Genomic DNA, 23,749 nt, shown 5'->3' with positions numbered 1-23,749 from the left:
ATTTTTTTTATTTTTTTTTTTCGGAAACTGGAGTAAAAAAAACAAAAAACAAAAAAAAAAACTGAAGAAAACAAAAGATTGAAATTTTCCCTCTTCTCTGTGTTGTTGTTCCCTCGTTAGAGTACACACAATTGTGCATAGGTGAAAGGAACACAATCACCCAGACACCCATTCACATCCCATCTCTTTGGCTGTTAATTTGTCCTTATAATCTGCACTGGAGCCCCCCCCCCCACACACACACTAACAATGTGGTGTGTATAGATTAGTTTGTTTGCGTATTTTGGTGAAGCACTGTTAATTGGCTGTTTGGACTAATAAATAGCTGTAATTAACAGCCGTTGTTAGTCTGTGTGTGTGTGTGTGTGTGTGTGTGTGTGTCTGTTTGCACGCTTGCGCCAGTGAAGGGTAGCAGCTAAGGGCAAACTCAGTCTTGAGAGCCTAGCTGCTCGTCAAAGCGCTCGGATTAATCACACTGAATCGGCCATTTGACGACTTGAGAATGACAGAATATTTGAGTGGTTCCCCTTCACTCAGAAATGTTCTTCTGCTTATTGTCAGCGTTGGTTGCAGAACGAATGTAACTGTACATTAGAGTGATGCCGGCACACTTGTCACTCCCATTTATTTCCACTGTATGGCGAGAATGGGAGATTATTCCTCACTCAAGCCTATCACGGTTCAAGCCGCACAAACTCTAATTTAAACGCTGTATGCTTTGTAAGCGACATGGGATGTGCAGAATGTCACCATAGTAACACTTTGGAGTTATTTTGGTGGAAAGATCCGCACTCTGAAGCCCGACGCTCACGCAGAGCGAATTTTGTTTGTTATGTGTTGCGTCACGCATAAAATAAATGGAATCATGTCGTTTGAACGAGAGCAAAGCACACAGTGGGGAAGGTAGCAGGGTTATATTCTTCCAGATTATCAAGATGATTTTGCGTCTGTCCCGGCACAGCCATTTGCTTCGGGCCTCATGTTCCTTTTTTTTGATTCCCCGCTCCCTTTTATTGTCCTGTCCTCCTCCTGCTTCCTCCTCCTCCCTCCCCCAGGAGCCTGTGAATCTTGAATTACGGCAAACTAGACGAGAATGACAGTACAAATGAGCACCTTATACCTCGCCCGTTCTTCCTCTATCATTATCTCTCTCTCTCTCTCCCTTACTTCATTATCTTTCCTCCCCTTTCGTTTCTTCCCTCTATTCAGTCTCTGCAGCGCGCTGTTCCCACTGCGAGCGTCTGCTGCATTCTTCTTTTCAACTGTCACTTCCACCTCTCTCTTTCTCTCTCTATCCGTCTCTCTCCCTTTGTTTGTCTCTTTATCTCTGTCTCTGTCTCTCTGTTTGTCTCTCTCTCTCTCTCTCTCTCTCTCTCTCTCTCTCTCTCTCTCTCTCTCTCTCTCCCCCTCCCTCCCTCCCCTCATCTGCCCCATAAACTCTTTATTTCTCTCCTTCCTCCTCTCCCTCTCTTCTTTATGTCTCCCTCCACCTGCTCTCTTCGAGTGCTCTCTGTCTCTTTCTTCCACCTTTTGTGTGTCCTGTCACGCGCTCTTTGAAGACACATCGCCGCGCTGCAGTCCAGACTTGTCCTCCCGGGCCACCCTTTGATCGTTTGAAGTCGAGACAAGTCAAACAAGCCAGATTGTAAAATCGCATTAGAAAAAAAGCAAAGAGAAAACTAATCCAGTGTTTAATTCCCGGGCCTCTTATTTATTCTGTATTCTATTCTCCCTCTCTCTCTCTCTCTCTCTCTCTCTCTCTCTTTGGTCCACGGTTGTCGTTCACCCGTGAAGACAAACGCGAGCGCGAGCGGCGCACAGGTGAGGCGCCTTGACGCGAGGGACGCCAGGTTAGCGTCAGGTGTGCCGGGGATAGCGCCGCGCCTCATCAAGTTCTCCGCCTAAAAAAAAAATAGTGTACTTAATAATAACAACACGCCGATAGCCGCGCGCAATGAGCGACTCATCCCGGGTCAACTCCGGGCCTTTCCTCCCTGATTGGGGCGGGTTCACAATGAGCTAATCAAGCGGTTGATTGAGTGCAGCTGCTCTCCGCCACCTCAGCACTGTGCCCCAGAGTTGTCATGGGAGCCGCGCCGCACACCGCCAAACCCCGGGACCTGCTCTTAGCTCATTAGCATTACCGTTTAGTGGAATTTACATATTTTGCATGTGTAATGTTTCGAGGAGGCGAGCCCGAGGCCCACGCACGCCATTTCAAATGTTGGATTTTTTTTGGGGGTCTGCCTTTTTGCGTTCTTTGTGTTTCTTTATTTCACTCTCACGTGCTCGCTCTCTCTCTCTCACGCTCTCGCTCTGTTTCTGTCTCTCTCTATCTCTCTCTCTCTCTCTCTCTCTCTCTCTACCTTTTTCTCTCTCTCTCACACACACACGTGCACGCATAGATTTTCAAAGGGAGCGTATCCGTCACTTAAAGCCATACGGTGCCAAATTGTCTGTCTCTACGCTACAGCCAAAAGGAGGTTTGCCATGACCTAAGAGTTACAAAAGAAAAGCCCATAGAACCTTCCAGTGCGTTACGCCCCTCACATGTATTGGAAAGAGCACTGCCACTTGCCCAGAAGAGAAAGTACATCTCACCTCCCTTTTTTTTTGCAAAGCACAACGTATTTCCCTTTTGTGTTTTGTGTAAATAATGAAGAAATCAAAGGTCTGGCCAAGCAACCAAGCGTAATGACAGACAGGCGTTACAGGCGGAACAAGGTGGGCATGAGACTGAGAGTGAGAGCAGCACACACCCTCTCCGCTCTGCTGTCAGAGCCATGCCTGCCTGCAGGGCTGGCTTCTGCCAGGAACTGCAGCTCTAACAAATTAAGTCAAAATGTCCCTGCAGCCCTACTATGAGATTGTGTGTGTGTTTGTGCTAGTTATAAATACACATCTTTGGGTCTGCATGTGTGTAAAGTCCTGCATGCGACAGGTGCAATTTTTTTGTTTAATCATATGAGACGTGTGTGTGTGTGTGTGTGTGTGTGTGTGTGTGTGTGTGTGTGTGTGTGTGTGTGTGTGTGTGTGTGTGTGTGTGTGTGTGTGTGTGTGTGTGTGGTGATGCACACTGTGTGCCTGTACATAAATGTAAGGCTTGGGGTCCATGGTGGCATTTCATTCCAGCTTCTGCACGCTGATGCTGGGGGACTGTATGTTTGTGTGTCGGGGAGGACGGCATGTACTGTATGTATGTGTGTGTGTGTGTATGTATAGATGTTAATCAGATCGTTTCAAGCTAGGTTTTACCAAGTCAACACGTGTAGTGACATCAAGCTGACTATAGCTGGAGGAGCATGCGCCTCTGAGTCAGTACAGTGCCGGCTATAGGATGTTCCTGTCGCATCCGACACGGGCTCCAGGGGAGAGGTTTCAAGGGTAAACACTGCCTATGGTCTGACCCTTGGCTCGTGAAACACAAATACACTGTAGCTACTGTTGATGAACCTTCTGTGGCGATGGCTAGCAACTCCACAGACATTTACGTACATGAAATCTTTGAGATTGCCACTTTGTTCCGAGGAAAGGTTTCAGATGTCGAACTGCCACTGTGATTGAAATGTAAAAGGAATATCTGTTCGGTGAAATTTATTTTATGTAATATGTATATATAGCATGTAAATGCATATATGTATGTGAGGGCATGTGTGAAGACGTCCCTTTGCGCGCGGCGTCTTTCAGTTATCCTCACGTAGCGGCGGTTGTGCTGTACCTGCTAATGAAACGAGCCCACAGGGGCCCCGATGAGCGCCAGGACCCTGCGGGCCCCGGCGCACAGCGCTAGCAGAGAGCGTTAGAGCGCACTCCTGTCCCCCGCACGGACCGTTTGATAACAATGGGACCTGATGCCTTAATGCCCTTGTAAACAGCGCTTTGCGGGCCAGCGGAGGGTGTGCCAGCGGACGTTTATCGGGGACGCCGGTGTGTTTATGTGCCCGGCGTGCCGTACCGCGAGTAAACAACCTTTGTCAGCGAGCGAGAGGGGTGGGGGCGAGCGACCGTCGTAAACTGTGCTCGGGGCGAGCGTGTGGGACGTCGGGTGGTTTATGTGGACGACTGTTGGAAGGACTTAATTCTTTTTTTTTTTGGACCTGCATATGGCTAACTGCCTCTTCTCCACCCCCTCCTCCCCTCCCCTCCAGCCCCGACCGCAGTGAATTAGTGTGAACCACCACACAAAAGGGCTGAAGGCTTTCGGTGGGGTGGACAGACGTGGAATTGTTTATAGGCCCTAATGTGTTAGAGGCTAATGTGTCAGTTGATATGTCCTTCTTCAGCGGCCATATATAGATTTGAGAAGCGAGAGAGGGGCGTTTTGGTCGGGGGGGGGCGGGGGAGGGAAATGAAGGCATCAAGGTCAGTGTCTCGCTGGTTGTTGCGTTAGCTCGTGGCTTTGGAGACATCGTTCGGAGATGAATGCATAGACGTTATTAACGGGTGCAGTTTATATAGGGCCTCATGTTTAGTCCTCACTGTAACCTGAGGCGTCTCCCAGGTTAGGCAGGTAAGACTTGTGGTTAGACCTATTAGGAGTGTGTGTGTGTGTGTGTGAGAAAATACCGTCTGAGAGTTGGTCATCATAACACAAAATCTATGGGCAAGCAAATTACAAAATGTGCGTTTTATTGAGTTGATTGTGTTGTAACCACAGCTGTAAATATGCTAGTCATCACATAGATGTGATTAAGTTCTATATTCTTATAGACATGATTATTGGCAGTTGCTACAATCAATATTTTGTGTCTGCCTGCCTACGTGCGTGTGCGTATTGTGTGTCTGTTTGTGTGTGTCTGCATGCCTGCTTGTGCATGCGTGTGTGTGTTTCAGCCTGCTTGCTTGCGTGTCTGTGTCTCTGCGTCCGTGTGTGTGTGTGTGTGTGTGTGTGTGTGTGTGTGTGTGTGTGTGTGTGTGTGTGTGCGCGTGCGCGTGCACGTGTGCTTTAATGAGGCCTCCACTCTGTGCCGCTCTGCTCTGGGTACCAATGAGCAGGGCCTCCCGTACCCAACAAAGACGTGTGCGCACGTGCGTTTTCCTCCGAGGTCGTGAATGCAGAGAGGCTAATTTAGGGGGACATTCAAGTTATACTCAAGCATTAGCGGGCTATTTGTCCAATCATAGGCACACACACACACAAACACACGCATACACACACACACACACACACACACACACGCACGTGCACGCAAGTAGACGCTTTATACACAGCAGACACACAGAGCCTATTTAAAAATTCTCCCGCAAAGCCATGTGCCACTGATAGAGCTGCCACACACAAGCACCAAAACACACACACACACACACACACACACACACACACACACACACACACACACACACACACACACACACACGTCAATTCCTAGATTGTGTACACATTCAGACAAGCTCTGATGCACACACACACACACACACACAGAAAGACAAACACACATATGCATACATGTATATACAAACAATTCAAATTGCATCCAGAGTCATCATTCTCACTAAAAAAACACATATGCTGCCCACACGCGTGCACACACACACACACGCACACGCACGCACGCACGCATGCACGCACACACACACACAGTTGGGTGAGGCCCCTGTAACCCCGGTATGTTTAGACAGCAGATCAGGAGTTGAATGTATGCAGAATCAATCCAACAATGAGGCAGCCACACACACACTCACTCAGAATGTATAAGAAGATACAGATTCCATGAAAATCCATGACCTCCGCAATTCATAGCAGCTGCATGCTGAAGCTCAGACACACACAAACACACACACACACACACACATAGCGCACACAGACGCACAGGGGCGTTATGAATATTCAAACGATGTTGCAGTCATTTGTATCAGCACCCTCATTTGCATTTTTGCTATTAGTCCACAATCAGGGCCGGCCCTGGTTTAGTGTGCCAGGAACCTGACCACCACTCTGCCCACGAGCAGGCACACAGCGACACACACACTGCGCACAACTCCATACACATAGAGATGAAGTACACACACACACACACACACACACACAGACTCGTCCAGTCACAAAGCAGGCACCAGACTGGGGATCAGTCAATTCGATGTTGGCAGACAGACACATAAACACGTGGAATCTCACACTCACGCACACACACTCGTGCACGCACGCACTACACTGACGCACGCACACAGTCACGCACACTCACAGTGGTTGTGATCTGTCCTTGGTTTTTTAGATGGGGAAGGTACATCCAGATTACACAAACAGGCCTGCCGGCGTGTTACATAAAGGTGGACATTGAAGTTGGGCTTAAGCTCGCCTTGCTTTGCTCCCTTTGAAGCCAACAGGATGAACCCACGGCACAGACAGAGAGAGAGGGCGCTCCCGGCTACTCATGTCTTGACCTGTTCGACACACACTCTCTCTCTCTCTCTCTCTCTCTCTCTCTCTCTCTCTCTCTCTCTCTCTCACACCATGTCACTTTGAACGGCGGTGCAGCTGTACTCTGGCAGGCTAGCCCCTTGGATCTGTGTTTGATTACTACCTGCTCTCTTGTGATTAATAGTCATTATGACGCCGGCCGGGGTGTGTTGGTGCGAAGGGTGCACGTGGGCGCGCGCACGGCCCTCCGCCACCCTCCTGGGCTTAACTCCGAATCCCCCCCCGTGAATCAATCATTCATCGTCTTCCCAGCGCTAATGTGTTCTCCTTTGGAAACATCCACCATTTATAGACTGGCGCTCGCCAAGGCGCAGACATGTCGGGGGAAGTGCTTTGACTTTGACTGTGCTTGATTTTTTTTTTCTTTCTTTCTCGTCGTATTGAACTGATTTCTCTTTTTTTTTCACTCACTTTTTTTTCTTTTTGCCTCTTGGCTCACAAAGCCAATGGAGAAAACCGGATGGGAAAGTGGGGGGGGGGGGGGGTTAGGGGGGAGAACAAGATAAATACAGATAATGAAGTTCATTTCCATCTGGTTGATGATTGGTTCTCGCGGCAACTGGTGATTGGGGAAGATAAAGGGCTTTGATTGGTGGAGGGGGAGGGGCGTCATGCCGAATGACATCATGTTTTACATCTGGCGATACGGTGGCCAATTTGGTCAATCAAAGGCTTTTCTAGCCCTGCCATTTCAAATTATTGGACCATTATTGAGGGGGGAAAAATGTGTGCAAAAATGGTGTGCAATCATATTTTGTCTCATATGCCAACCTAAAATATTGAACTCGAGATTTTACACCGGACCCTCTACTTTTAAGATTGATGTTTGTTAAAATCTGGGACTTTGGGACTTTGCTTGTCTAATCAATGTGCTTCAGGCTGTCCAAGAGCCTGTCTCGGCCCGATGTCAGCTTCTGATGACCAGCACTATACTACGGGTCCCTCAATGTCTCTCCAGATTATTTCAACAGCACCCAGTTTGCATTTGTTGGCCCTTCCCGCCACCACGGCAGTCTCATACAGATCCATACGAGAGGATGTATGTACGTATGCATCACGTACAGTCTGCATGGGGTCCATATGAAGTGCCCGCTGGCCTGGGCTTTTGTGTGTCACAGCTTTCTGGGGAACCGCAGGCCACAACAAACCGCCATGGCGCATTTGTCTTCACTCTCCATTCTCCCTGTCTGTGCTCATTTGTGCCACGTTTGGGTCATGGGTGACACAAAAGGTTCATGCTATAGTTGCTATAATGTGCTGCTCACTGCCAGAATCCTGCAACCCACTTTTATTCACCTTAGACAGCATTCTTCAGTTAGAGGATTTACTGCAACTCAGAGTAGTCCGCATTGCGGGGTTCAGGCTTTAATTTTATTTGCGTAATATAAAAAAAAAACATAAACTAACACCGAACAAAATACATATGGCATTTTATAAGTTGAGTGATTGGTACACTACAATTTACCAATGTAGTCCGTTTTTTTATTTATAAGTTTCTCTGCGAGAGAGTGTAGCAGGCGATGGAGCATCCATCCATACATCCGAGGTTCTATCGCCATCGTTGCTTGCTGAACTAAAAAAAAAAGAGCCACAGTGCCTTTCGGGGCGGTGGGCCTCGCTGTACTTCATCATGCATATCATTCTGTCCAACGACACCCCTCAATATGCCTACGGGGACTTACAATCGCGTGGGCCTTTGCGATCACTATGGATTGTGACCTTTTCACGCAGACTCCGAATCCCGAGTGTCAGCGCTTTCCCGACCCCACGATGTGCTCACAGTGGCTCCGCGGTGGGAGCCCTGCCTCGGGGCGGCTCTGAGTGTTCAGCTCTGCCAATGCCTTCCCCTTACTGCTGACACCTCTCCGCTCCTCCCTATAGGAAGCGGGGAGGTTCGCGGGCCCCCTCTTCCCGACGCCTCCGCCGAGACCTTTAACGTATATGTGTGTGTGCCAGCGACTCAGTCAGCGGTTTGCGACCCTCGCGGTCTGCTGCTTTTCATTCTCCTCCTCCTCGCTGGACGCGCCGGGGCCTAAGGCTACCCGGCGTTCCACATCCAAGAGTTTTTCCCTTTTTTGATGGCCGATCCTGGGCTTTTTTTTTTATTTTTTCGCCTCTGTAGAATGCAGCATTTTTTTTTATTTGTACAAATATGTGCACTCTATGTATTTTCTATGGGGGGCTCTTTCTCCCCACTCCACTCTGCGCTATAGTCTTGGCATGTACATCTCCCAACTAGAGTGGCCTTAGTACGCCGCACATAATGGAAAAAAAGTATTTTCTTTAGACTCCAAGGCCATGGTTCTTGGTAGTTATGTCCTGGCCACATCGGTTCCCCCCCGCCGCTGTGTCCAAGGAAGACGTCAACAGAGTACTTCACAGTCCATCACCGCGCCACTTCAACCTACAGCCAAACCAGCCCTGCCTGGCCGCTGTTGTTCTCTGCTGAATACTGGCATACTTAGCCACACTGGCTCACTCAGACCAGGGAGAGGGAGAGAGGGATGGAGTGAGCACAGCATTGTACAGGATGTTCCTTGATTGGTGCTCAATGATAGGTATTAAATGGTTCTTTGACATTGGGTGACACTCCTATAGCTTTATGTCTCAACCCTCGTTTCAACCCTCAGATAAGCCATGGAGGTTTCTGCCATGATTGAGGTGTGCGCACCGGGCCGGTGTATAGAGACATGCACTTTTGAGGTTCTATCCCTTGAACTGGTGATTTGCTCGACTGCTTTCACACAGGCCCCACAGCATTTCAATTGTTGCTTTTTCTACGTCGTAACTATTTTCACGAACGTTGCCTCGGCTTAATAGGTTGCAACAACGTATGGATTTGTTTGCTCTGATGTTTCCTGTGTAGCAGGGGTTATAGTCTCGGTTGTATCGTGTGTGGGCGGGACGTTAAGCATGCGTGCTCCTGTACCTCCATCAGAATGGGAGAACTTTGTTCCCGGAGCCCAAAGGGATGTTGGAAATGAACTTGCTTTGTTCTGACTGCAATTTAAACCATGGTAAATATTTCAGATTCTGATGGTATAACGGGCTAATATTTAATAATTTCACGCTGTTTTAGTCAATGACCAACATTTTTCCTATTTTATCCTCCGTTTCAATACCCTTTCAGTCATTTTTACTGAACGAATGCATCGACCAATCGCATCGGCCATCACTGTAAAGTAAAACGAGGGAGCTCCTGGATGAAGTAGCGGACCGTCCTCATAGCGACCACTGTGGAGTCCGTCAGTCAGTGTTGTTTAAAAGGAATCACACAGAAACATTGTAATGAGCCGGCCTTCTCGGATAAAGACAAACGCGGTCTAATCACGTTGTGTTTATTGTGTCGGCCCCCTCTGCCCGTGGCCGTGTAGCGGCTGCCAATACATTTCTGCCTTATCAAAGCAGTTACATGCGCTCCTCTCGCTCCACGGCGATGACTCGGGGGCTCTCTGCGAACGACATATTGTATGTGTTTGCTGATGATACGCAGTCGTGCACACGTGGGGGTCTGTACAGTGACTTCAGGTGGGGCCCCTGGTGCTAATCATCCTAATCATACCACAGTTGCTATCGCATGGGCTGCAATTATAGATTTACATTAATGCACATAATGCACACACATATGTACGCACACACACACATACAGACAGACAGACAGACTACAACGCAACAAGCCCTCCTAACATATAGTAAAGGTCCCAGGGCCCACAGCGACCCCTGAGACAATCATCCAACAGCTGAGCTCTGATTGATGCTATAGTCAGTGCATCTGTTCAAGGCCTGGTCTCCCTCATAGACACACACAGAGACACACATGCACGCACGCACGCGTGCACGCACACTTGCTAACAAGCTAGCAAACTAGAAAAATACATGAAGCTATTTACATTGTGGCATGGCCTACCAGCAATACAAGGGATTAAAACAACTGCATAAGATTAGTTGAAATGCAATAGAATTGGAAGTTGTTTTGAGCCAGGCATCGGCAGCACAGTAGCTAAGCCGGGCCAGAGGCCGTTTGGGTATGTAGGGCAGGTCCAGTGAAGAATATAAAGTCGAAATGTGACATATTCTCATCAGAGCCTAAAGTTTATTTTCCATGTTGCTGTACAGCGGGTTAAGCACCGTATGCATATACAGTATATTATGTTCTGTTTTTCTGTGTGTGTGTGGGAGGGAGCAAGCGAGTGAAAATAAAACATGTCATTGATTGATGTTTCTGTGGCGCTCATCCTGTGTTTTCTGCCATGTCTTCATTTTGACATGATTCATTTCAGCATCCAAGACATATACACAGCCCACAGGCCTCTCTGACAGAGCATCCAAGACATATACACAGCCCACAGGCCTCTCTGACAGCGCTCGTGTGTGTGTGTGTGTGTGTGTGTGTGTGTGTGTGTGTGTGTGTGTGTGTGTGTGTGTGTCAGATATCTATCCTTCGTCAACAAACCAGATATGTCAGTCGGATTGTAGGCTGGATTGTCTTCTCTGTCTGTTAACTGAAATTGATGAGCCAATCAGCTGAGTGTGTATGTGTGTGCGGTTGTACATACTTGATAATGCATGGTTTGTGTGTGTAAATGTGTTTCAGGTTACTTTGTGTATCCAAGTCTGCTAGAACCGTGTGTGTGTGTGTGTCTCTGTGTGAATGAGTCTGTTTCACAGTCTATCTGAGGTATGTTTTCACCTAGAAACAGGACAAGTGTCACAAAGCATTGCCAGTCCCTCGTCACCAAAATGGAAATTGATAAACCAAATCAAGTCTCTGTAACTCAACATCATGTGGCTGCATGGTACCTCCCTCTGTCCCCCAACCCTCTCGGTTTCACCCTCTCTCTGTGTCTGCCTCATCTATAACATGCATCCAATGTAGGTTTTTAATACATTATTATGAGTTTAAGAGTCTTATGTAAGACTTTTATATTGGTTTGTTCTGCCATTCAACCACAAATCATTCACATTGATTGATGCACCTATAAAACATTGTCAAACACACACATATATATATATATATATATATATATATATATATATACATATATATATATATATACACATAAACATGAATGTTTATGTACAGTGGGGAGAACAAGTATTTGATACACTGCCGATTTTGCAGGTTTTCCCACTTACAAAGCATGTAGAGGTCTGTAATTTTTATCATAGGTACACTTCAACTGTGAGTGACGGAATCAAAAACAAAAATCCAGAAAATCACATCGTTATCTGTATCGTTATCTGTATAAAAGACACCTGTCCACACACTCAATCAAACAAACTCCAACCTCTCCACAATGGCCAAGACTGGAGAGCTGTGTAAGGACATCAGGGACAAAATTGTAGACCTGAACAAGGCTGGGATGGGCTACAGGACAATAGGCAAGCAGCTTGGTGAGAAGGCAACAACTGTTGGCGCAATGATTATAAAGTGGAAGAAGTTCAAGACGACGGTCAATCTCCCTTGGTCTGGGGCTCCATGCAAGATCTCACCTCGTGGGGCATCAATGATCATGAGGAAGGTGAGGGATCAGCCCAGAACTAAACGGCAGGACCTGGTCAATGTCCTAAAGAGAGCTGGGACCACAGTCTCAAAGAAAAACTATTAGTAACACACTACGCCGTCATGGATTAAAATCTTGCAGCGCACGCAAGGTCCCCCTGCTCAAGCCAGCGCATGTCCAGGCCCATCTGAAGTTTGCCAATGACCATCTGGATGATCCAGAAGAGGAATGGGAGAAGGTCATGTGGTCTGATGAGACAGAAATAGAGCTTTTTGGTCTAAACTCAACTCGCCGTGTTTGGAGGAAGAAGAAGGATGAGTACAACCCCAAGAACACCATCCCAACCGTGAAGCATGAAGGTGGAAACATCATTCTTTGGGGATGCTTTTCTGCAAAGGGGACAGGACGACTGCACCGTATTGAGGGGAGGATGGATGGGGCCATGTATCGGGAGATCTTGGCCAACAACCTCCTTCCCTCAGTAAGAGCGTTGAAGATGGGTCGGGGCTGGGTCTTCCAGCATGACAACGACCCGAAACACAGCCAGGGCAACTAAGGAGTGGCTCCGTAAAAAGCATCTCAAGGTCCTGGAGTGGCCTAGCCAGTCTCCAGACCTGAACCCAATAGAAATCTTTGGAGGGAGCTGAAAGTCTGTATTGCCCAGCGACAGCCCCGAAACCTGAAGGATCTGGAGAAGATCTGTATGGAGGAGTGGGCCAAAATCCCTGCTGCAGTGTGTGCAAACCTGTTCAAGAACTACAGGAAACGTCTGATCTCTGTAATTGCAAACAAAGGTTTCTTTAAAAAATATTAAGTTCTGTTTTTCTGATGTATCAACTACTTATGTCATGCAATAAAATGCAAATTAATTACTTAAAAATTATACAATGTGATTTTCTGGATTTTTGTTTTAGATTCCGTCACTTATCATAGGTACACAGTTGAAGTGTACCTATGATAAAAATTACAGACCTCTACATGCTTTGTAAGTGGGAAAACCTGCAAAATCGGCAGTGTATCAAATACTTGTTCTCCCCACTGTATAAATATGTAAATCTTTTTTTGTAACAAATGGAAAACTTGATTGTCATCTATTTTTCTGTATTGATGTAAAAAAAGAAAAAAACATTTTCTTTGCTTTGACACATAAGGGACTCAGACAATAAGTTATAGATGGGTTTAAGGCACAATAGCACATCTCAAAGAATATGCTATACATCTCTATGGTTTCTTCGCCGTGTCCGTGTGTTGCGTGTTGTGATATGAAGATACTGTATTGACTGGCTTGAATACTGTCTTTCGAAGTCCTGGTCTTGAGAACGTTGAAGTCTGCCACATATGTACTGTTTAAGAGTATATTGAACGATGCACAGAGACAGAACGATGCAGTCAGAACAGAGTATTGTAATAAACAGCATACAAAAAAGCAAAATATACAGATACTTATTGCCCAGCTCTACTACAAAGAAAACATACTTGCGCCCCCTTGTCTGGGCACGTGAGGGAGCATTTGGGTCTGTGTTTGTACGCCTGTGTGTGTGTGTGTGTGTGTGTGTGTGTTTGTGTACGTGTGTGAAGGCGTGCGTGCGCCTGTGCGTGCCTATGTGTGTGTGCCTGTGCGTCCACACAGTGTGCACACATGAGAGGAATATTTTCAAAGCACCCTAGAGGGAAGGGGTGTGCACTAATGGGATGGGGGAGTGAGGGTGTGTGTGTGTGTGTGCGGGGGGGGGTGGGGGTGGGGGGTAGAGGCGGGAGGAGATGCAGGTGCACAGGCGCTGCGTTGAGCCAAAAGGCTGTCTCACTTGACTGACTCTGTTCAGAGGGAGAGACAGTGGTAGAGAATACAGAGGTAGGGGGGCCGCTATAGATCTAGCACGTATACACACTCACACACACACAGGGGCGCACACACACACACACACACACACACACACACAGTCATTGAGGCTTGCCAAGTCAGGGACGTATAGCGTAATTGTTATTCAGCAAGCTTAATGAGACACCCGGACTGTGTGTGTGTGTGTGTGTGTGTGTGAGTGTGTGTGTGTGTGTGTGTGTGTGTGTGTGTGTGTGTGTGTGTGTGTGTGTGTGTGTGTGTGTGTGTGTGTGTGTGTGTGTGTGTGTGTGTGTGTTACTGTGATGCCTGCATATTTGTGTTTCGTTTCTTTCGTTATTTTCCTGTTTCTATGAGGCTTTTTTTTGTTCTTGGTCAATTGTCTTCCCTTTTCAATGCACAGCACGCCCACTCTCCCATCCAGCCTCATTCATCAAGGAGGAATTCTATATAAGACTTAAAAAATATATATATACCTTCTGCTCCTTGCTGTAAAGTGCGCCTCTTTCACACAAAAAAAGCTGTCTGTAATTGTCGTAGAAAACTGAAGATGATCCTTGCTGGTTTTGCGCCCATTCACCTCGTTTCAAATGTGCAAGAGCCATAATGACCAGTTTTCTCTGGTGAAAGGGTGGTATGGTGCATTTTCTCTCTACTTTTCTAAAGCATCGTCCTTCTGTCGCAAATATAACCTCTTGGCAGCTGTTTCATTTTTTTCTGTTTCGTTTATTGGTTTATTTGAGTGGGATGGCATAGATCAACTGCATTTCTGTAAAAGATTAAAAGTTAGCCGTCAAGGCTAGCTTACCTCTGCAGTCCCCTAAGCAGGTCAGATAATACATAATACATTATACTAATAAAATGGCATCACTAATGCAACACTTATGGACGGGCCGAGCCTGCATCACTAAGGGAGAGACGTACAATGGATAAAGAAGATATTGACTTTAGCATATTCAACAGACATAAAACACAACGCAATGGTAAACATGGTCTTTTAGAAAATGTATGGATGAATATGGCTTATTTGTGTTTCTCTTTCTACAATAAAAATGATCATTTCAGTCAAAGCATGTTGCATAAAAGATTTCCATATTTCCCCTTTGAATAATGTAAACTTGCCTGTGAAATTCCCAACGGTATGAATTTGAAATGTGAAATATAAAAGCACATTTGGGGTCACTGACAGACTGTGTAGAGGACCTTGGTGTGTGTGTGTGTGTGTGTGTGTGTGTGTGTGTGTGTGTGTGTGTGTTACTGCGATGCCTGCATATTTGTGTTTCGTTTCTTTCTTTCTTTTGCGTACGTGCGTGCGTGTTGGCCAGGGTCCACTTGGAATGTGCTGCATTACTGGCTGTAATTGTCATGCTAAAGGCCTGTGCCAATAGATGGGGTAACACTGACAAACACACGGGAAAATTATCTCTCGCTTACTCTCTTGCTCTCTGTCTCTCTCTCTCTCTCTTTCTCTCTCTCTCTGCATGCATGTACGCATGTTTTTGTGTGTCTCTGTCCTTGCCTCTGTCAGTCTCTGTCTGTGTGTGTGTGTGTGTGTGTGTGTGTGCGTGCGTGCTTCCCTAAGGCCCACCTGAAGAGAGGGGTAAGGGTCCGGCCTCAAGAGGGATTAACATAAGAGTTAGAACTTCTGTGCATGAAATTATGCAACCCCCACACACCCCCACACACCCACACACACAGACACACACAGACACACACACACACACACACACACACACACACATACCCACAGACACACAGGTATTTGAAGCCAAGGCGGCAGGGCTTCCTCAGAGTGTCTCCCTGGCTCCGAGGGGCACTTAGCTGGTTAGCAGGAGTGTTTGTGTCTCAGTCTGGACCAAAGTTCAAGGACAGGCCACCCAAACAAACACACACACACACACACACACACACACACACACACAACCACTTCCTCCACGTTATTCTGTCTTTCTTTCTTCCTCTCTCTGCATTATTTACTCAGTTCGACCTTTGCTTCGCCTGTTCTGCCGCTTTCTCCTCGCAATTTCCCCGTGTCCGAACGGACGGCCATTGGCTCGAGGACCTTACACACCAGGCAGTCACTTTGATTATTTAGCGACCTCCATTCACAAACCTGCATCAAAGGTGTTTTAGCTGTGAACTTTTCCTCGTAATCAAGCTCTCGGGAGTCACCATCAATAAATCTAAACGTTTCCTTTTATTAATTTGACAGGTGAGATAGCAGGGGTGCCTGCTCTATCAGTTTGTAGACTGAACAGACTGTTGTTGTAGTGTGCTTGTTTGGCTGATAGATTACAGCTCTCTGCTGCAACGGCCTTGACTTGACCGTGAATGCCGATAACTAGCTCTATGCTAGTTATTTGCCACTTGCCGATATTGCACTACTTGTAGCAAATTGTTAAAGTTGTCACCTGATATTGACCGACATGCGTCCGTCTAAAGCAACAAGCAGATAGAAATGCAGTGTAAAGGATATAACCTCGAAGAATGACACAACAGGTTGTCTATATGAATGGTGTGCTGCTGAATGGATGTTTGTGCGCACGCCCATCGGGTAGTGTTGTTGAAGCTTGTGTTTTTTGGCCTGTTAGGCAAGGCAACTTTATTTATATAGCACTTTTCGTGCTTGAGGCAGACTCAAAGTGCCTCACATAAAAACATTGTCATACAATAAAATAAAATAATAAAATAAAATAGATAAGTTAGCTTGTTTTTCCCCCTTTGGGTTTGACTTCTGATGATGTGCTGCATGGTAGGTGCATCAACCTCATAGCAGCCATGTGCAGAGGAAATTAATCAAATACCAGAGACCCTAGCTTAAATGACAGCAACGGAATGAGGGGGGATCCTAGCTGTAGCACGCTCAGGAGACTTGCCTGGATGGGGATTTCCCTTGGCAAAAAAAGGGAGCTAAAGCAGCTCTGTATATCTCTGGCTTAAGGAGGAGTATTTAAGCTGTCTCCACTCTTTCTAAGGTTTTTTTTGATGTCATATTCTTCTGTCCCTGTTTTTAATACCCTGACGATTCATCCCCACTTGTTTTGTCAGTTCTCTCTGCTTGGTTCAGTGTATATATTTTTTTGTCTTTGAAAATGCCTTTTCTTTCTTGCTTTCTTTCTTTCTCTCCTTTCTTCCCTGTGTCCTGCTCCGTGCCGCCCCTCCCTTAAAGGGTACTTTCAAAGACAATACAATTAAATAGCCTTCCCCAGTGTTTCATGTGGCTCTGTGTGCAGTCTGTAATTAGGCCTGTTGTTTGCACTAGTATGCCGGGGAAAATGCACGATTGGATTGGATGTCTGCGGGTGTTTGCTGGGAAAAGAAAGGGTGATGAACACAAGAGTGGAACCATGCTATGCTTAGCTAAGTGCAGGGCTGAACTTACTATTATTTTCATAGTCGAGTAATCTAACGATTATTGCTTTTCCGATTAATTGTTTGGTCTAGAAAATATCATTGATAATAGCAAATTCTGCCGCAAGTCACAGTCTAAAGCAATGTCTTACATGTGCTTGCTTTACCGGACAAGGAGGAAAAACTAAAGTATTTATTTTATAATGATCCATGATTATAAGTACAAATTAAGTTAAAACAGAAAATGTTTGGTATTTGTAAGTTATAAATTACTTGAAGGATGAATCTATTTTTTTATAAGATCCAAGTTAGAAGCCAAAGTATCGATTAACCAAGCTTAATCAAAATGTATTCATGCAGGTTAAAGTACAAGTTAACATACAGCAGTCCCATTGGAATGAATACAAATAAAAATCATGTATCATGTATATATGATAACCATGACACGAGTCATAAAATACAAAACACAGCCCTCAGATTTGATGTCCATAATGAGCACTCCTCATGAACGTTAACAGGGCTTCAAACAGCAATTTATGTTCCTGCACTACAAATAAACCTATGGGGCATTGCAAGCCTTAAGTGACCAAACAACCACAGCGTTAAATGAAAAGGCAGACTACCTAGATTGTTGATGCACAAGAATTTGTTACACAGCTTGTGTATGCCTGTACCCTGTCCTGTAGCGGAGCGATGGTGACGTAGGTCTCCAGGTGAACACATTGCACGGCACATTCGCCTTTGCAAAAGGTATTCGCCCCGCGGTGCAAAAAAACATAAAACTATAAAAAAAAGCATATCCGCCGTCCCCCCGATATACTTCACCGTCGTGATTTATGTGCCCCGGTCTGTGTCGTCTGTCAGCACGTCTACACAGGTGCGATCTACAGTTGAAAAGACTAGACACAGGCTTGTAGACATTAAGGGTGGAGTTTGGAAAGGGTACATGAAGGGAGGGGAGGGGAGGAGGGGGGGGGTGCGGAATGATAAAGTTGAAGGGGTTCACCGTTGATGGATTATCTTTTGTATCTGATTTCTTCGCGCCTGCATATTAAGAAGCGTATAGTCCACGGACAATTACATCTACTTCCAGATCCGTACTGGAGACGCTTTTGAATGTGAACGTGCCGCTGTCAACCCATCCATCAAAGGGTCCCTGTCAATTCGCCCGGCAGAATTTAGGAGGCTAAAAAAGCCATGAACGACTTGCAAGCGCCGCGCCGAAGGACTCAAAACGGGAGAATCACGCGGCTGAGCCAGAGTTCTTTGCTTTACTCGAGTCACACGAAAAAAACCCATAAAGCGGCTCGCTGAATAGCCCCGCGTGTCAAAGTGTTCATCTCAAAGTGCCGACATCCTCAGTGCACTCTGTTTCTTTGTGCTGAAACCCTGTCACACGGACGGACAGGAAGTGTTATCGGAAATAATGCGGAGGGCAATGCTGAGTGCACCTCCGCACATACGTGTGCATAAACGTATCGACACGCGCCAAGGCATGAAAGTGTATGCCAGGGCCACGTAGACCATGAGGCGCATTTTTGAGCTTGTTAGTCTCCATTGGCGTTCTGTTGGCTTAAAGTTACATAAACACACTCAATTCCTCTTACTCTTCTATAGTCAGCACCAGCCTTGTCGGTGATGAAAACATCCATGTTATTGAAAAGTGAAGCGTGTTCACACCATCATAACACATTTGTTGAGGCCTCTGCTTTCGCTCATAGAGAGCATGTCTTGTGTTGCGTGTGTGTGTGTGTTTGTATGGTATGTGCATATGTGTGTGTGAGTGTTTGTAACCTTAACCTAACCTAGTTAAGAGGCACCTATGGCCTATTAGCATCCACATCAAAAATGTGACGGGGTGGCCTTGAGGTGGTAATAAAGGGATGAACCGTGCTCATAGAAAGAGGAACAACATCCATAGCATACTCCACTACAGTCCCACTCATCTGAAGGGCTGGGAACGTGGAGGGTGGTTTAAGCTAGGCGCTTGTTCCCAGTAAACCACACACACACACATATACTCACGCATGCACACACAGGCACACATACTCTCCCCCCCAATCAACGGCAAGTACTAATGTGGTGCACTAATGGACGGTATGGTAAAGAGGGTGAAATGTATTTACCTATTTCCTAATGAAACAGGTGTATTTGCTCAGCATTTTAATCTCTACAGGCTGTTTCCTCTCTTTTAGTGGAATGATATTTACAACATTTCTCCTTAACTTGCTTGGTAAAAAAAAAACTTGTTTTGAATATTATTTGTTGAGGACACGAAATGGAATTCATTCCTTGAGACGAACGCACTACTGTTAATTTGAGTGGAATGATGAAACGCTCAAGCAGTACACTTGGTTCTACATGTATGTATATTCTCATCACGTCGTGTAAATGCAGCTCCTTAGAACCATGATAGTCTGACAAATCAGATAGCAGACAAGCTCAAATCTGGCTCTCACTTTATTTTGCGGTATACCAGTTTCGACCAATCATGTCGCTGGAGGCTGAGATCTGTAAAACAGTAATTGCACAAGAACACAAACTTGGCCAGAAGTGAACTGTAAAATCGTGTCTGTAAAGGTTTCTAATCAACTCTGTGCCTCTCTGTGTAGAAAACCCCTTCTGAAAGCGTCTCTTGCATGTGCTTTATTCTGTCAAATATCTCCATAATGAAACCATAAAACATCTGGTAGGGTTGGCTGGCTGAGTAGATCATAACCAGACTGTGATATAGGAACTAATTACCAAAACAAAAACTTTGTATTGTAAACCATATCATAAATCATAAATGGTATTTTGTCTTTGATTATCATTCCCTGTTTCCTTTTCTTTCCTACGATTACCACTTATTAAGTCTTTATTTTAAAGTGGTGTGGGTGTGGGTGTGTGTGCTTTACTCATTAAGAGTAATGAATGACTTGGTCTTTAATTTTGATTTATTCATTTTACATTATAAAAGGTTTTTTTCCCTCTTTTTGACTCATAACGCTGCAGTCATGGCAACTGAAGTTAGTGTAATTAACACCTCACCTACTCTTTTAATTGGCTCATCAAGACACTATTGTTGTTAAAGGCCAATGTTTGAGCTATTGTTCCTCATGCTACAAATATTTTTTATTGGAAGCTGTGTGTGTGCGTGCGTGCGTGCGTGTGTGTGTGTTCACACACGCTTGTGTGTGTTTGTGTGAGAGTGAGAACCAGCATTTGGTTTTATAAAGGTTGGATTCATATAGATTCATATCGTATGCATGGAGTTTAAACTCATCTCATCAAACTCATCTTACACACACGCAGACACGCACACAGATACATATTCTGGCATGCTTGTGCATAAAGATGCATTCACAAATACAAACCTTAAAGATTAAAGTGGCTTTGATGAAAGCGTTAATACTAAAAATCTCTCTCTCTCTCTCCCTCCCTCCCTCCCCCCCCCCCCCCCCCCCCCACAGGTAGGGGAGAGGCAGAAGGTGCTGGTGACGGAGGAATCCTTCGATGCCCAGTACTTCGTGGCTCACAACAAGTTCTACGAACAGGTAGAGTTCTCGCCGACGACACACTCACTCCGCACCCAACGGCTCGCGTCGCGTTATTTAATTTCAATTTTTTTTTTTTTCCCCCATTCTGTCAAATAAGCATCAGTGTCGGAGCGGGGATTCTTTTCTCCAAAGGGCCCCATGCTGAAACAGCTAGCACCCCCCCCCCCCCCCCCCCCCACCCACGGCGTAACATTACCTCTAATAGGTAAAAGCACAGCTCTTAAGAGTTAAGGGTTTAAATCTATTTGCAGTTTGTTTTGCCGCGGCGATGGCGTGCCTCCACCACACCTCCTCAGTCAGAGACGGGGGGAGATTCTGCGCTTGGCGCACGCTGGCCCCAGCGGGGGGGGGGGGGGGCTGCACAGCGGGGCCACGCCGTCTGAAGTAGGCGAGCAGGAGCGTGTCGTTTGGTGGGGGGTGTGTTGGGGACACACACACACACACACTGGATCGTTTCTGGCGAGAGATAACAGCAGTTTTTTAATATATATTTATATATATTTAAAGATATCTTTCTTTTTTTTTTTTTTTACCATACCAACATTAAGGTCAGCCCTACAGACATGATCATTTCCTCCTACACATGCTCTGTGAAACGAACACACACACACACGCACACACACACGCACGCACGCACACACACACACACACACACACACACACACACACACACACACACACGCAGCTTCAAAGACCCTCTACCGACCTGTGAAGGATTTCACTTTCAAACATCTTCAAATAAATCAATTTCCCCTCTGCTTTAAGCCGTCATCAGAAGCCTGTTTGAAGTTGTGCTTTTATTATTGAGGTGGGGCTGGTGGTGGTGGGGGTGGTGGTCATAATTTTGGCTTGACTTCCACACCTCGCTCCTCCCCATCTGCTCTGTCGTTTACGCTGCAGGCTAAGCGAGGAACACGTGTCACCGTGTGTGTGTGTGTGTGTGTGTGTGTGTTCACACGATCGTAAGCAACATTTTTCATGCATTTGCAATATTTTGTGAAATGCAGTGCACACAATGCTGCTGGAGGCTTGTGCGGGGGGGAGGGAGGGGGCGGGCGAGGTAAGTGTGTGACTGGGGGGGGGGGGGGGGCAGGAGGAGGGAGAGTGAGTACATGTCTATGTTTGATGTTTCAACACCGGTCGTATCCCGTCAGAGGGAGGCTGTGAAGAGTGGACTGTGAAACACGTTGAGGTTTGTAGCAGTATGATCATTAATCTGTTAACCTGTCTGGCACCCCCAACTCAACACACACACACACACACACACACACACACACACAGCCTTGCAGTGATGTATGAATTAGCGCCAATAGACATAGTGCATATGCTTGTATAGCAGAGACACACCCATTTTCCCATTAATCATTAAGACATGCTAAATTATACATTTTTATTGTCGATTTTTCAATTATCCATAAAAAATTAAGTGTTAGATTTCCAACACTTTTCTTTTCATATGGTATATTGCAGGTGGTTACAGCATATATAATGTGACACATTTTTGAGCAGGCTGCAGTTCACTTACCAGCCAAAGGGGTCAATGATGAGTAGTGATTCTGACAGGTTGTCCCTTTTAACGTCGTTACAAAGAACATGGTTGCATGAGAGGGGGCCTTCTCTATACTTCCCATGTGCTGGTTTATTATTAGTATTATTTCCTGCCTTGCTGTCATGCTACACCTACCTTATACCAATCCTCACCATGGTCATTTATTGGACAGGAGAATTGAGCATCTATCCCCAACTGAAACATTTCAGACACACTTTGGATGAAACAACAGCACATCTCACATCTCGTCCCCAACCCATGAATTTCCACACACACACACACACACACACACACACACACACACACACACACACACACACACACACATACAAACGCACACAGGGGGGCACACGGAATCTAAAAGGATGCAGAAGGAGTAAATGGTGGGTCTCTACCATAATGTTACAGTCAGAGGAGGTGAGCCCGAGTGACAGCAGGGCACTTGGAAGGAGGCAAAAGTGTCTGGAGCTTGGGGGTGGGGGGGGGGGGGGGAGAGGGCTTGTATCAGCAGAAAGGAGGAATAAAAGATCCATCAGACAGGTGGAACTGAACAGATTGTGTGTGTGTGTGTGTGTGTGTGTGTGTGTGTGTGTGTGTGTGTGTGTGTGTGTGTGTGTGTGTGTGTGTGTGTGTGTGTGTGTGTGTGTGTGTGTGTGTAAGGGTTCAGTGTCTTTTTGCAGGGAGAGAGACAGACACAGACATAATGAAGGCCATCAGGAAGTGCCATGACCCGGTTGAAGTGAGACAGACTAAGAGATGCGTCGCTGTGAGCGAGTGAAAGAGAAAGGGCAGCGGGAGAGAGAGGGAGAGAGAGAGAGGTGTGGGCGTTAGCGGGAATCATCTCTGGCCTGGCTCCTTGCGCCGAAGAGACGCCTATCTTAGCTGACGGCGGTAATAGGCAACCCATCCCACCTGTTCCTCCTGCTTCCCCCTCCCGCCACTCCCCCACACGGGTGGGGGGGTGAGGGGGGCCGGGGTGTAATACTTTCAACTAACCTGATGAGGGTATGATCGTGTGTGTGTGTGTGTGTGTGTGTGTGTGTGTGTGAGTGTTAGTGTGTGTGTGTTACAGCGATTCACCGGTGAGACCTGACAAGCTTTCATCATTTAATCACCTTGTAATGGGCCTCAGATGACCCCCCCAACTCTCTCGCTCGCTCCCTCCATCTCTCGCTCGCTCGCTTGCTCTCTCTCTCTGTTTCCTGCTGCTCTGCATGTCTACTCCCAGAGCAGATTAGTGGGGGGCTACGCACACACGCACGCACGCACGCACGCACGCACGCACGCACGCACACACACACACACACACACACACACACACACACACACACACACACACACACACACACACACACACACACACACACACACACACACACTGCAGTGAATAGTGGGTTCTGTGTTCAGCCCCGGTGGTACTCTACCGTTACATCCTTTTGACTCATAACATCTGTGTTTGTACCCCCCCCACTCACCTGACACATGTTCCAAGACTGCTGGCCGGCCGGTATCAGTTGAACACGACGATGCGGCCACTTTGCCCGTGTTGCG

At 46.4% G+C, this 23,749-nt stretch overlaps 1 protein-coding gene across 1 annotated transcript in view; it reads left to right on the top strand.

The window, feature by feature from the left end:
* cdkal1 (CDK5 regulatory subunit associated protein 1-like 1) overlaps positions 1–23,749 on the top strand; it is a gene marked incomplete at its 3' end in the record, with an annotated part of 256,138 nt that overhangs the window by 174,993 nt on the left and 57,396 nt on the right. Inside the window, exon 13 of the mRNA XM_084471876.1 lies at positions 20,563–20,646. Within this exon, the coding sequence (XP_084328002.1) occupies positions 20,563–20,646 (84 nt within the window). The remainder of the gene's footprint in view (positions 1–20,562; positions 20,647–23,749) is intronic.

This window comes from Micromesistius poutassou (genome assembly GCF_964030765.1).
Source record: "Micromesistius poutassou genome assembly, chromosome: 8".
Taxonomy (NCBI): Eukaryota; Metazoa; Chordata; class Actinopteri; order Gadiformes; family Gadidae; genus Micromesistius; species Micromesistius poutassou.
Note: the sequence above shows the minus strand (reverse complement) of the source record. Positions and strands in the feature narration are given on the sequence as shown.